General features: G+C 39.7%; 1 protein-coding gene across 1 annotated transcript in view; it reads left to right on the top strand.

Annotated features, from left to right (window-relative positions):
* LOC119850936 (sodium channel protein type 5 subunit alpha-like) overlaps positions 1-14,701 on the top strand; it is a 95,838-nt gene extending 81,137 nt beyond the window's left edge. The window contains exons 23-28 of the mRNA XM_043509708.1: positions 1,234-1,512; positions 2,629-2,682; positions 7,489-7,630; positions 8,292-8,392; positions 9,949-10,219; positions 12,507-14,701. Coding sequence (XP_043365643.1) covers positions 1,234-1,512; positions 2,629-2,682; positions 7,489-7,630; positions 8,292-8,392; positions 9,949-10,219; positions 12,507-13,735 — 2,076 coding nt within the window. The 3' untranslated portion in view covers positions 13,736-14,701. The remainder of the gene's footprint in view (positions 1-1,233; positions 1,513-2,628; positions 2,683-7,488; positions 7,631-8,291; positions 8,393-9,948; positions 10,220-12,506) is intronic.
* The last annotated feature ends 366 nt before the right edge of the window (positions 14,702-15,067 follow it).

Genomic DNA, 15,067 nt, shown 5'->3' with positions numbered 1-15,067 from the left:
CTGTGTGAACGTAAATATCACCCATATCTTAATTGTTTGGGGTACAGAGTTCCACTCTGAAGTCTATGTGTGCCCTTTACTGGAGATCAAAATTGGGACCAGCAATGAGTAGAAGTTCCATGTTCTAATCAGGAAGTGATAGCTTTGCATTTGTTGACTCTTGAGATCATTAATAGAGATTACTCCTTGAAGCACCTAGCGAGATGTAATAAGATCCACAGTGGAAGTTAAAATCTCCATTAAGCATGAGTCAGAATGAGTTAAGGTGTTTTTATCTTTTATCATTTTCCTGTATGAATTCATTGGAGAGCGTAGTAATTGTCTGGTGTCACCCACACAGTTGTTGTTGGGGCATTTCTGTATTGTAGCAGGTTCTCTCGGGTATTTGGGTGGCCCATTCCATGATGCAATCTTCTCCTCTGACACAATGATCAACACCACCGCACAACACACCTTTCAAGGTCCATGGGTTTACCTAGGCCTGTCATAACATGTGGTGTACCTCATGAATGTCCAAATATCTACTATCTGGGTAATACCAGACAATTACTACACTCTCAGATGAACTCACACAGGAAAATGATAAAAGACAAAAACACTGTATTACCTGTGGGTGAACACTTTTCACAAAGTGATCACTTTATTTCTGACCTATCAGTCCTCATCCTCAAAGGAAATCTGCACAACACTTTCAAAAGAGAAATCTGGGAGTTTAAATTCATAACATACTAGACATTTATAATCATGGACTGAGAGACACTGGATTTATGCTTATTACAACAATCTGTAACCCACTAAGAACTCCCACCCTAGCTGCTTCCCTCTGCCTTCCTTTGTCCCCTGTGGCTGGAAGGATGTTAATGGGCTACTTCACCTTGAATGGTCCACTGAAATATATGTTAATTACTTATGCTAAACACTCTGTTACACCTTGTATTGAGCTGTGACATTCTGAGTAGGTTTCTCAGACCTGAAGAAGAGCTCTGTATTAGCTCAAACACTTGTCTCTCTCACCAACAGAAGTTGGTTTAATAAAATATATTACCTCATATTACCTTGCCCAATAAAACATATTACCTTGTCTCTTTAATATCCTGGGACCATAATGAATAAAACAACATTGCATACAAGGGTTGGCTTAGTTTTTCAAAACAGTTTAATGTAGTGAATAGCTATTTAGGGCCATGCTCATGTGAATGCCTATAATAACTTTTCTTTCATTTCACTTTTAAGGTGGTTGTAAATGCCTTGATAGGTGCCATCCCTTCCATCATGAATGTTCTGCTTGTCTGCCTCATTTTCTGGCTCATTTTTAGTATCATGGGAGTGACCCTATTGGCAGGAAAATTTGGAAAATGCGTTAACTTGACTGAAGAAAAATCAGAATTAAATAAAAGTATTAGGAACAAATTGGATTGCACAACCTATAACGACACACAAAAAATATATTGGACAAATGTTAAAGTCAACTTTGATAATGTTGGTTCTGGTTATCTGGCTCTTCTTCAGGTGGTAAGTTCTGTTTTCTTTTGCTGGTTGTCACGCTATGGGGTGGTGTCATGGTGCTGATTTCTCACCCACCTCTGTGCAAGGTGGGGAATAGTGGCCTTGCAGAGCCTTCTCTGCCCCTCCAGCTCATGTTCACACTGGCAATGTGGTTAGGCCATGTGGGGCCTCTTACTCTTGTATACAGACATGTAGGGCCTAGGGGTGATCTACAGACTGATGATGTAACCGTTTGAACATATGCTACTCTGATTTACAGTTCCTGGGAAGATGGTGCGTTTATTTTAATTTCATGAAACTCAAGGCAAAACTCTTTCTCTGCCAGAAATGGGAAGGGGGAAGACAGCATTAGTGGGCTAGTTCCAATTCCCTGAATCTTGGGATCAACCCCCGGCCCAACACAATTTATACCTGTTGTCAGGCAGCTTTGATCTGCCATTGAATTAAGGTCCTTAATGGGTCATACACAAGTAGAGGATTGCTATGGCAGAATATAACTGCAGTCTGCATCCTCCCACTCCTGACATGCCCTCTATGCAAGAAGATGGTGGGGCGCAGAGGCCCATCTGTGTCATAGACATGTCATCACAATGTTCCCTCTAATTTTTGACAGGCCATGCGCATAAAAAATTTTTCTTTGCAAATTGTTGTGCTTCTGTGCAAATGTTTGTGCACGTGGTGTTTTGCCATGTGCGTGGGGTTTAGGATCTGTGTGCATGCGCACACACACACAGCTTAGAGGAAACAGTGATCATCAGGTAGATCCCCTACACCAGAAGTAAATCTACTGGGCATTTATGGTTTCAGAGTAGCAGCCGTGTTAGTCTGTATTCGCAAAAAGAAAAGGAGTACTTGTGGCACCTTAGAGACTAACAAATTTATTAGAGCATAAGCTTTCGTGAGCTACAGCTCACTTCATCGGATGCATAGCTCATGAAAGCTTATGCTCTAATAAATTTGTTAGTCTCTAAGGTGCCACAAGTACTCCTTTTCTTTTTGGGCATTTATGGACAGACTGCAGTCCCTTTGCACCAACTCAGTGGCACAAAGATGTTGTAAACAGGCTAAAATATCTGTCCCTGAAAGTTGAATATGATTTTAATAATTTGTCTTTTATTCTAGGCGACATTTAAAGGTTGGATGGACATTATGTATGCAGCAGTAGATTCACGAGGGGTAGGTAATGAAAATTAACTATTCTCCTTGGTGACTATCTCTCCAGTTTTTGATTGTGTTTGATAATTTTCATACTTGTTAGTTTTCGATACAATGTTATAAGTCTTTTCTGTTCATTGTTTTCTTGGTGTTGTCCACTTATGATAAAACTCCCTGATCTTTATTTTCAGCGACTGATATGTACATTTCACTTGCAAATGACTTGTAATACTATAAATACAGTTAATTGCTGCAGTGGATGTTTTAGAGGGAAGCTGCTTTCTGTCAAATTCAAAGCCTACAAGATTATAACTAGGAGCAATTCAGGGTTGAACTAATGTTGATGACAACCATTTAAAATAATTTGTCAAATATTATTTTATTTAATATTTATATTACTGTAACATCCAGAGTCCCAAATCAGAATCAGGCTCTATTGTGTTAGGTTCTATATGAACACAGAAGTCTTGTGTACACAGAGGGTGGGAGGGCATTTAACGCACAATGTATTTTTGTGCACTAAGTGGTGTATATTAGATAGTACACACTGATGGCATACAGACTGTAAACGGTTTTCTGATTCAATATGTATCCATGTGTGTAAATAGCTGGGAATAAGCGGTCAGAATTCTGAGTGAGTATCCAATGGTGCTTTGCTTCACTGCTGGGCTCTATACATTCTGGGGCTTTTCTTGCTGCACATTTTGAGATACATAGCAGAAGTCAATCAGAAGAGACTGGAATTCTGGTACTTGGGATAGGGTTGCCAAATTTCTATTTGCAGAAAATTGAATATTCTTGCCCCGCCCCTTTCCCTCCCCTCCCCAAGGTCACGCCCCTGTCACGCCCCCTGCTCACTGCATCCCCCCTCCCTCTGTCGCCTGCTCTCCCCCTCCCTTAATCACTCATTTTCACTGGGCTGGGGCAGGGGGTTGGGGTGTGGGCTCTGGCTGGGGTGCAGGCTCTGAGATGAAGCCAGGGATGAGGGGTTTGGGGTGTAGGAGGGGCCTCTGGGCTGGGGGGTGAGGGGTTCAGAGTGTGGAAGGGGGCTCTGGGCTGGGGCTGGGGCAGGGGGTTGGGGTGTGGGAGGGGGTATAGGCTCTGGGCTGGGGTTGCAGGCTCTGGGGTAGGGCCAGAAATGATGAGTTGTTATCAGATGTGCCCATTACTTTGGGGTATACTCATTTATTAGGGTAACTCTTCTGGGGGGGGTTCTGTAATTCTATTGATGTACTGCAGCCCTAGAACCAGATGAACACGTGTGCGTGCGCGCACCACACACACACACAGAGCAAGTCTGAGCAGACTGGGTCAATCAGCAGTCTCAAGCTGACCCCCTTATATGTCCTTGTACTGAATGGGCTGGGCCAAGCAACACTTTCAGCTGCCACCCTTATGTGTCACAGGTTTAACATGTCCCTATCCTCACATTCATGTCACAATTGTACTGGTAGTAACCCACTTGATGAGCAAACTTCACAGTATTTTGGGCACTGCAGGGATCTTTAGCTTAGGTAAAAGAAGCATTGCTGCAGAGTACATGGGGGAAGCTAAAAACACAAAAGAGTAAAATTCAGAGAGAGAGAAAGAGAGAGAGAGAGAGAAAATCAACCACCTTAATCATAAAAGTTATTTATTGAATAATAGTGATAACTACACAAGGAGAGCCTAAACCAACATAACAGTTACATTATTAAAGGTTAATACCTGAGGTAGAAAAGAAAACAGAGAGAGAGAAGAGAAAGAGAGAGGGGGCTCTCACCCACTCCATGAGGCTTGAACTGGTTGGGGTTCCCAGGTGATGGTGGGAGCTCAGGGTCCTGAGTGCTGGAGTCAGGCAGAGCCCCCAGCATGATCGTTCAGGAGATGGAGTCCCAGTGAAATTGATTCAGAGTTTGGGTCCATGCATCAGAACACTTACTTGGTATAGGTAGGGGTTTTTTGTAGAAAAAATACAATGGTTCAAGGGAGAACACTAGATTTGTCTATGGGTAAACTGATGACTCAAGGGTTTTCTTTAGGCTAGACAATAGGAGCTGATCACTCTTGGCTATGGGTTGTGTTTTCTTCCAGGGAGCTCACAGTGCAATTAGGCTGCTTCAATATTTTGGATATCAATTAAGGATTCATTACTAGAATTGATCTGATAACTGCTGAGCTGGCTGCGTGCAGGCATAGGTTCATTAACATCTGGAGCAGAGATCCCCCATGATGCAGTGCTTCCCCGCTTTTCTGGTCCCAGATTTCAGTGCAGTTCTCTGTTCTCCATTCTGTATGCAAATGGAGATGTCTCCCTGTCCCATCTTTCATGCAGATGAGGCTAGGGGAGTTGTCTCTGTTCTTCATTCTGTATGCTAATGGAGATGTCTTAATCTTGTCACCCTTGTCAGGAGGGGTCTAGGTGTGTCTCCCAGTGCCCTTCACTGCTCTCTGCAAGCCTTTTCTCTGATCAGATTTGGTTCAAGCAGAGACTGGTGAGGGATGTGTCTTTTATGAGTCAGACTGGCTAGATACTGTGCCCTGGTTCCCCAAAAACACAGAGCTGACTGGTATCAGGGTTCAGGATATGGGAGGGGGCTCCGGGCTGGGTCAGGGGGTGGGAATGCGGGAGGGAGTTTGGGTGTGGGATACATGGATGCAAATATTAGTCCTCTCTAAGTTGATTTGCAATGAACTTAATATACTTTCAAAGTCGATTATAAAATACATGTCAACTGGCCAGATAGTACACATCAAGATTTTCATCATATTGACACAGGTGGTTAATGAGAAATATTTTTTTGCTTATTCCACACTGCGTCATTTGTGTGTACGAAAACATCTAGGCCAAGATTTTCAAAAGCAGGAGAACTTGAAGTTAGGCTCCTCTGGCCTGATTTTCAAGTACTGAGTACTCAACAGATCCCACTGACCTTTTGGTTGTTTGACATCTTTGAAAATCATGCCAAGAAAGTCTGATTCAACAATGACTCCATTGACCTCAGTGAGAGTTGATTCAGGCATATATTTAGTTATGATGGATAGTATTTTAAACAAATGCATAAAAAGAGAAACATTATCTTATGTAAAAAGGGATCATCCTTCAGGATAGGTTGTAGATCCTTGATGATGTGCTGGAGAGGTTTTAGTTGGGGGCTGAAGGTGACGGCTAGTGGCGTTCTGTTACTTTCTTTGTTGGGCCTGTCCTGTAGTAGGTGACTTCTGGGTACTTTTCTGGCTCTGTCAATCTGTTTCTTCACTTCAGCAGGTGGGTACTGTAGTTGTAAGAACACTTGATCAAGATCTTGTAGGTGTTTGTCTCTCTCTGAGGGGTTGGAGCAAATGCGGTTGTATCTTAGAACTTGGCTGTAGACAATGTATCATGTGGTGTGCTCTGGAGGAAAGCTGGAGGCATATAGGTAAGTATAGCGGTCAGTAGGTTTCCGGTATAGGATGGTCTTTATGTGAACATCGCTTATTAGCACCGTAGTGTCCAGGAAGTGGATCTCTTGTGTGGACTGGTCCAGGCTGAGGTTGATGGTGGGATGGAAATTGTTGAAATCATGGTGAAATTCCTCAAGAGTCCAGATGATGAAGATGTCATCAATGTAGCACAAGTAGAGTAGGGGCATTAGAGGACGAGAGCTGAGGAAGCATTGTTCTAAGTCAGCCATAAAAATGTTGGCATACTGTGGGGCCATGCGGATACCCATAGCAGTGCCGCTGACTTGAAGGTATACATTATCCACATTTTTTCATGTTCTCTCTGTGTGTGTGTGTGTGTGTGTGTGTGTGTGTGTGTGTATATAGATACAGAGAACATATATATAATGTATATAAATATTTATATATATTCCTACTATATTTTCCACTGCATGCATCTGATGAAGTGGGCTTTAGCCCATGAAAGCTTATGCTCAAATAAATTCATTAGTGTCTAAGGTGCCACAAGTACTCTTCGTTCTTTTTGCTGATACAGACTAACACGGCTACCACTCTGAAATGTATTATCTTATGTGTCCTTGTGAGAATATTGAAGTGCGAAAAACCCTAAATTCATTCTTTTAATTTCTTAGTCTTCAGTTAGTGGAATGGGAGATTTTGCCCTACAGGTTTCTGAGCGTAAGTTTAATCAATATCAGTGCCAATTACAGGAATCTGTTCTGCACAGAACAATCTTAACAAAGATTGCAGAGGAAATCAAAACAACAAATAGTAGTTATGCTATTAATAGACATTGGGCCAAATTCTCTGCCCAATTACTTCAATGGAAACACGCCAACAGAGAATTTGGCATATTATTTTCAGAAGATATTTTCATCTTATCAGGAAGGATAATCAAATTCTAGGCAAAACATTGTTCCTTATTAAATTATCATCCACATTGTCTGTGGTGTCCTTGGATTTATCTTTAAGCACACTACAAATTTTGTCTCCGCTTCCCTTTCTCCGCACCACCACAGAAATGCAAGACCTATGGCTTGTCTACAGTGAGTTAGTGCACAGCAAGACAGGGTGTGAAACTAGAGTGCTGCAGCTTACTGCGCATCATTCACCATGTGTTCACTGCTACAGCAGAGTGAAAGTCCCAGAGTGTGGTTTAGCTGCAGCAAGCAGGTGCACTGTAGATTCCCACCCTGGCTTGCTGCATACTAACTCATTGGGTAGATAGTCCCTTATTCGTATGCATTACAGACAGGTTTTTTTTTTCGCATTTCTAGTGATGAAGCAAGTTTTATCCTGCAAAGATCTCTGTGTGGAAGGACTCCTGCACCTATACAAAACTCATTCCATGACCAGGGCCATACTATTCTCAGCCAATTTTCATCTTGCTTTTCATTTTTGCAGAAAGAATTGCAGCCACAAATGGAAAAGAGTCTATCCATGTACCTCTATTTTGTGGTTTTCATAATCTTTGGATCTTTCTTCACACTGAATCTGTTTGTCGGTGTCATTATTGACAATTTTAGTCAACAAAAGAAAAAGATAAGTACACTGGATATGTTCCCAGGCCCCGATATATTCCTTATGTGTTGTCTTCAAACTAGAACATGCCAGCAGTACACTGAAGCTCTCAAACATCTATATACATTTATTACATGGAGCAGCATCAGTACTGGATTTAATAGAGGCAGCATTACAAGTGAAGTGCTTCCCCATCTCCATTCCATTCCCCTATATCCCAGCCATGTAACTCTTGGCTCTTGGGGCTGCATGATTCATAAGAGTCTATGAAGCCAGCTACATTGTTTTATGAATGCTACTTCCCCTGCCCTGGAGCTGAGCACTGTGTGACAGGGTCCGAGAGCAGCTCTGGGATTGGGCAGTGGGCCTTAGACGGAGAAAGCAGCAAGATGAGTTGGAGGGTAGGGAGAAAGTTGCTCCTTCCCTCAGATGCCTGGGCTCTTAGCAATCTAATCATTTTCCTGCTTTCTGAGCCACTAGATTGTCACCACAGAACTGCTGCTCTGGGAGATCTTGTTAACTTGCTGCACTGTTTTGGGCCTAATAAGGTACTGGGAGAAGGGTTAGCAAGAGATGAAAGGATAGAAAAAGAAAGAAATGTTGGATTCCAATAATTTAGATGCTTGCACAGCAGTAATGCTTCTTTCTCATCAAAAATAACAGTAGCATTGTCTCCATATACTTAGGTGGACAAGACATCTTTATGACAGAAGAACAGAGAAAATATTATAATGCAATGAAAAAACTGGGATCCAAGAAACCCCAAAAACCCATCCCAAGGCCATTGGTGAGACAATTCCAACAAAAATATTTCTAATCAGTGAAAATCCATAGTAAAATTCACTTAATCCACTGAAAAAAACTACTATAGATACAATATACCTGTTTCTTTCCATTAGTTCATAGTCTTAACTCTGCACCAAGAAATTGTCATTGATTATAAAGATTATACAGACTAAATGTTTATGAAGATCAAAGCAGAAATATTGTTTTGTATATTTATCCTGAAATTGATTATCCTTCAGGATTTGTCTACTCTGATATAAATATATAATCTACCTATTATGAAATTAAATAACATTGTAACATATAAAAATTGGAGCTGTCCACTAGTGAGTATGTACATTTATTTTACATGGTTACTAAGGATGATTAGGGAGCCGGGGGAAATAATAGATGTGATTTCTTGATTTTAGTAAGGCTTTTGATACAGTCCCACATGACGTTCTAATAAGCAAACTTGGGAAATGTATGGTCTAGATGGAATTGCTATAAAGTGGGTGCAAAACTGGTTGAAAAACCTTGCCCTAAGAGTGGTTATCAATTGTTCGCTGTCAAATTGGATGGACGTATCTGGTAGGATCCCAGAAGGATCTGTTCTATATCTGATACTATTAAACATTTTCATTAATGACTTGGATAATGGAGTGGAGAGCACTTATAAAATTTGCAGATAATAACAATCTGGGTAGGATTGCAAGTACTTGGGAGGATAGGAATAAAATTCAAAATACCTTAATAAATTAAACAATTGGTCTGAAATCAACACAGTGAAATTCAGTAAGTAAAAGTGCAAAGTACTACACTTAGGAAAGAAAAATGAAATGCACAAATACAAAATGGGAAATAACTGTCTAGGCAGTAGAGCTGCAGAAAAGGGTCTGGGGATGACAGTGGCTCACACATAGAATATGAACCCTTAACAGTGTGATGTTGTTTGTGAAAAAGGATAATATTCAGGTTATATTGTTTTGCTTTGCTTGGCACTCATGAGGTCTCAGTGGAAGTGTTGTGTCCAGGTTTGGATGCCACACTTTAAGAAAGATGTGGACAAACTGGAGTCTGGAGGAGATCAACAAAAATTATTAAAGGTTTAAAAAACTGACCTATGGGGAAAGATTTAAAAAACTGGGCATGTTTAGTCTTGAGAAAAGAAGAGTGAGGTGGGACCTGATCACAGTTTTCAAATATGTTAAGGGCTCTTATAAACAGGACTGTGATCAGATGTTCTCAATGTCCACAGAAGGCAGACAAGAAATTAACAGCTTAATATGAAGTAAGGAAGATTTAGGTGAGATATTAGAAAAATCTTTCTAACTATCAGGCTAGTTAAGTATGGAATACGTTACCATGGGAGGTTGTGGAATCCCCATCATTGGAGATTTTTAATAACAGGTTAGACAAACACCTGTCAGGGATGGTCTAGGTATACTTGGTCCTGCCTCAGTGCAGGGGGATGGACTAGATGACTTCTTGAGGTCCCTTCCAGTCCTACATTTCTGTTATTCTATGCATGCCTACATTCTCATAATGAATACTAAATACTCTTTTTTTCTCCTACAGAACAAATACCAAGGGTTTTTATTTGACATTGTGACAAGCCAAGCCTTTGATGTTATCATCATGATTCTCATTTGCCTTAACATGATCACTATGATGGTAGAAACTGATGATCAAAGTACAGAGAAGACTTACGTTCTTAACAAAATCAACATGCTCTTTGTTGCCATCTTTACTGCAGAGTGCATCATGAAATTATTGGCCCTAAGACACTACTACTTCACCAATGGCTGGAACATATTTGATTTAAGTGTTGTCATCATGTCCATTGTTGGTAGGTAAAAATACAGAAGCATTTTCTTCACTATCCCATATTTAGTTTTCATAAAAGAAAGTGAGTTGAATTGGCTACTTGGCCAAAAACTGTTGCTGAAATGGGACCCAGGATGTTAGAAATGAAGTGTTGGGGAAAGTAGTCAAAACAGATTTTTTTAAAAAAGAGAGAAAGAAAAGAGAGGTCAGAAGAATAAATGCCAACAAATATATTCAAAGTAGCACAGAACAGGAATTTATAAACTTTTCCTATTGTTTTATCTTCTCTTTTAAAAGGAACTACTTTTTATAGTGGAAGGATACATTGTATACAATCTCTGATCATGTTTTTTTCTTACTGTTTGAAAAGTTGTAAATATAATGTTCCATTTTATAATAAGTATTATACTTTGATCTCATAACACTGGAAAGAGAATTTAGATGATAAAGTTAATAATTGTTTATGTTAATTAGGAGTTATTTAGGAATGTGAAACATTTTAATTTTTACTAAAATTCAGATTATTTTTTCAGACCTCAGTGATTGTATAATCTTAATATTAATAAATATGATATCATGACCTGTAATAATTTTGGTTCGTGAAGAAATATTTTTGCCAATTTTTAAAGCATATACAATACGTTCACATTGTAAAGGAGACTCAGCTGCAAAAATTGAAATTAAAATATAGCAACTTTAATTGATAAATCCTGAATAACAATAGATATGGTAATATCCAAAATCCAAATATTTGTGGTTCACTGTTCCCGGCCAATGGGAGCTGCAGGAAGCGGTGGCCAGGCCCACGCCGCTTCCCGCAACTCCCATTGGTCAGGAATGGCGAACTGCAGCCACAGGGAGCTGCAGGCAGCCATGCAAGTGTAAACAAATGGTCTGGCAGCCCACATGTGGCTTACCCTGATGGACCGTGTGTGGTCCACGGGCCGCAGGTTGCCCATCACTGTACTAGAGTACTAGAGTAACTGTACTAGAGTAACAGAGAGGAGAATCAGGCCCAAATATGTTGAGTTTAGTTTGAAGGGATTTTAATGCAGAAATGGAGTGAAGAACTGGAATAAAATTTCTGTTCTGCTGATTTAACTACTTCTAAAGCAGATACAGGCAAAAGTGATTGCAGAAGGTATATACGTAAGGAAAATATCTGCTCTCCATATAATTAGCACCATTTAGTGCAGCAGTATGAGTATTGAGAGAAATGTATCCAAACCTCTTCCTGATTCCACTTTGATGACAGTGGTGAAAAATGAGGCACAAAGAAGTGGGTCCCCATAAAGATTAGAGATTTAAGAAAAAATCTCCCTTAAAAGAGAAGTATTTCTCTATAGTGCACCTTGTCACAAGGAATTCCTAGAAAATAGCAAAAATAAATAGACCTAAAGGGAAAGCAAGAGAAAGAAAACCCTTTTTTGCATTATGGGGAAAAAAGAGTATAGATATTTACATCAAGCTTTGACCTGCTGATGTCTGGAAGATGACCTTTCTTTCTGTTGTCATATGAGACTACTTGCGGTTGCAGGGGACACTCTAGGAAGCCCTGAATGAATTTAGTCTTTCTTTGTGTAACACCACCTCTGGCCTGGTCATCTGCAGTGACTGAACCTTGGATCCCTGGATCTAAAAGAATAGACTCCACTTTTAGTGCAAATAGACCTTGTCCCTTAGCTTAGAGTAACCAGACTAATAAACCTCTATGTGTGATCATGCCACTAGAAAGGGAGCAGAAACCTCATTGTTAGCATGGATTACACTGTTGTTTACTCTGTTGTTAGCATGGATTACACTGTTGTTTACTCTGTTGTTTTTCTCTGTCTGGTTTATTTAGCCCTCATCACCACAGTATCTAAGCATTGAATGCCTCTGACTCTGGTGTCATGTTTTGTTTTTTTATATGAGCTTTGTTTCTTCAACATTTAGAGCCAAATGTTAAAATACACTTACATAACCTACCCCTACAAAAAATACATTTTTTGCATACCAGTGGTCATGCAAAATGCTGCACATAAAACACCTACTTGCACGTTTTCCATGTGCAATAGTTCATATACAGATTTTAGGGGTGCAACATACATACTACTCCAATGTTTGAAAAATACTGTCCATTGGGTCCGTTATTGTTTTAATTTCAAAACTTTTACAGATAAGCCATTTAACTTTTTTAAAATTTGTACCTTTTCCTTTAAGAATCAAGATCCATCAGTGCTAGCACATTTTTACTGATACTATTATTTCTTTCAGTTAATAATTAGCAAAAATTAGAAATTCTAACTGATTATCATTTTTGTTTTTAGGCACGGTGCTCTCTGGCATTGTTAAAGTATTTGAAAATTATTTCTCACCTACACTCTTCAGAGTCATTCGCTTGGCTCGAATTGGACGAATACTAAGACTTATCCGAGCTGCCAAAGGAATTAGAACTCTCCTTTTTGCCTTAATGATGTCCCTTCCTGCTCTGTTCAACATTGGCCTCTTACTTTTTCTGGTCATGTTTATTTACGCCATTTTTGGCATGGCTAACTTTGCTTATGTTCAGTGGGAGAGTGGGATTGATGACATGTTCAACTTCCAAACTTTTGCTAACAGCATGCTCTGTCTCTTCCAAATCACAACATCTGCTGGCTGGGATGGTCTTCTCAGTCCTATTTTAAACACTGGACCTCCGTTTTGTGATCCAAACATACGAGGTGCTGTGGGAGAATGTGGTAAACCTGCTGTGGGTATTATTTTCTTTGTAAGTTACATCATTATATCATTTCTCATTGTTGTAAACATGTATATAGCTGTTATTTTAGAGAACTTCAATGTTGCCACTGAGGAAAGTACAGATCCTCTAGGTGAAGATGACTTTGATATGTTTTATGAAGTCTGGGAGAAATTTGATCCTGAGGCAACTCAGTTTATTGAGTATTCGGCACTTTCAGACTTTGCAGATGCTCTGGCAGAACCTTTACGTGTAGCCAAACCAAACAAAATTGAGCTCATAGCAATGGATCTTCCCTTGGTCAGTGGAGATAGGATCCACTGTTTGGATATTTTGTTTGCTTTCACTAAACGGGTGCTAGGAGAATCTGGGGAGATGGATACTCTCAAAGTACAGATGGAGGAAAAGTTTATGGCTGCCAATCCATCCAAGCTTTCTTATGAACCAATCACAACCACAATCAGACACAAACAAGAGGAAGTTTCTGCCATTATTATCCAGAGGGTTTACAGGAGTCATTTGATTCAACGTTCCATGAAGCAGGCCTCTTTTTTACACCGTCATAGAACCTGTGATGGTAACATTCTTGAAGATGCTCCAGAGAAAGAAGGCCTCATTGCATTCATGGTGAATGAAAATTATGGTAGAAATTTAGACAAGTCAGAAACTGTGTCCTCAACATCTTTCCCTCCATCCTACGACAGTGTCACTGGGACCACTAACGAGCACCTTGGGGTGAAGATGGCAGACTCTCCGCAAAGTGATGAACCTATAGATTGTCCACTATCTGCAGAGAGAGAAAAGGAATCCATTGTTTAAATTTTTGTTAAGAATGCTTTAAAATTTTGTTCCCATTATGTAATGATGTAAATATACAGCAATTAAACATTCTTATTAAACATTAGTTGCAAAAGAAACAGTGGTGGTTTTACCCTTAACTGCAGAAGTTGGTAAGATATAACCTTTGACCCTGCTACATTCAACTTTGCTTAATGTTTATATTTATATATGAACAGGAAGAATCTGTGTATGGTTTCAGCTATTATATCAGTGGCAGTACCAAGTTAAGGCAGAATCCTTAGTATGTGGTTACTGTGGCCCAGACATAGTGTTTATAGAGCTGTATTCCACTTACTTCTGCTTACCAGACATTTGCCTCTTTAAATTGGTTTGCTTTGTTGGGGAGCAAGTTCAAGGAAGATAAGTTTCACGGTGTCTGGAAATAAATATCTGCCTGGGGTAAAGGTGGGCTGTGAGAAAGTTTAAGGTTTCAGGTTTTTGGAAGTGGGAGGGGGGTTGAAATGTAGCCTTAATTCATTCCTAATTAACTTTTTGATTATAAACTCGGTAGATTTATGATTCAAAATCTGTTCAATCCCGTGAGTCACGTATCACAAGCATAATCATTGCATGACTCATTAATATGACATAGTGTACTGGAACTCCCGCAATATGATGAATTTAAACAGAATAGCCATGGTGTATATACTATTGTAGTCATGTTACTGCAGTATAATGAAATAATAAATGTAACATTTAACATTCCAGAAACAGTAATGAACTGAGTAAGAACTTTCTTTTGTTTTTAAACAAACCTGAATCTTTTCCCTTTGTAGTTATGGCATTCACCTTGTTATGGTCACCATGTTTTCTTTCTTAAGGTCTTTACTACTCTTGTGGCATCATGCTCTCACAAAAATCCCACAAAGGCCTCTACTCCTGGACCTGGGTTTAGTCTCTTTTCCCATGCATGTAAATACTTATTGGATATATATATATATGTGTGTTTAAACTCTCAGTATGAATCATTTCATTTTTCATTGGCTGATTTGTCTTCCTTTGGGTTATATTTTCAGGTAGTCATAGCCACAACATTGCCAAGCCCCTTATTTCCACTCCATTTGTTTAAATATCACTCAATTTTATATGCAGGTCAGTTTTCCAGATACGATTTTTTAAAAGTTGCAAGATTTATGCGATTATCAAGGGTTGTTGGTCCACAGGAGAGAAACAGCTTTCCTTTCTTCACCACAGTTATTTCAGACTGAGAGGAAGCTTGGCATTATGGCTCTAGCACTAGACTAGGACTCTGATCTGGGTTCAGTTTCTTGCTTGGCTACAGACTTCCCACGTGACCACATGCAAGTCACC

This window comes from Dermochelys coriacea, chromosome 2, assembly GCF_009764565.3.
Source record: "Dermochelys coriacea isolate rDerCor1 chromosome 2, rDerCor1.pri.v4, whole genome shotgun sequence".
NCBI classification, from domain to species: Eukaryota; Metazoa; Chordata; order Testudines; family Dermochelyidae; genus Dermochelys; species Dermochelys coriacea.
This window is presented reverse-complemented; position numbering and strand designations above follow the sequence as displayed.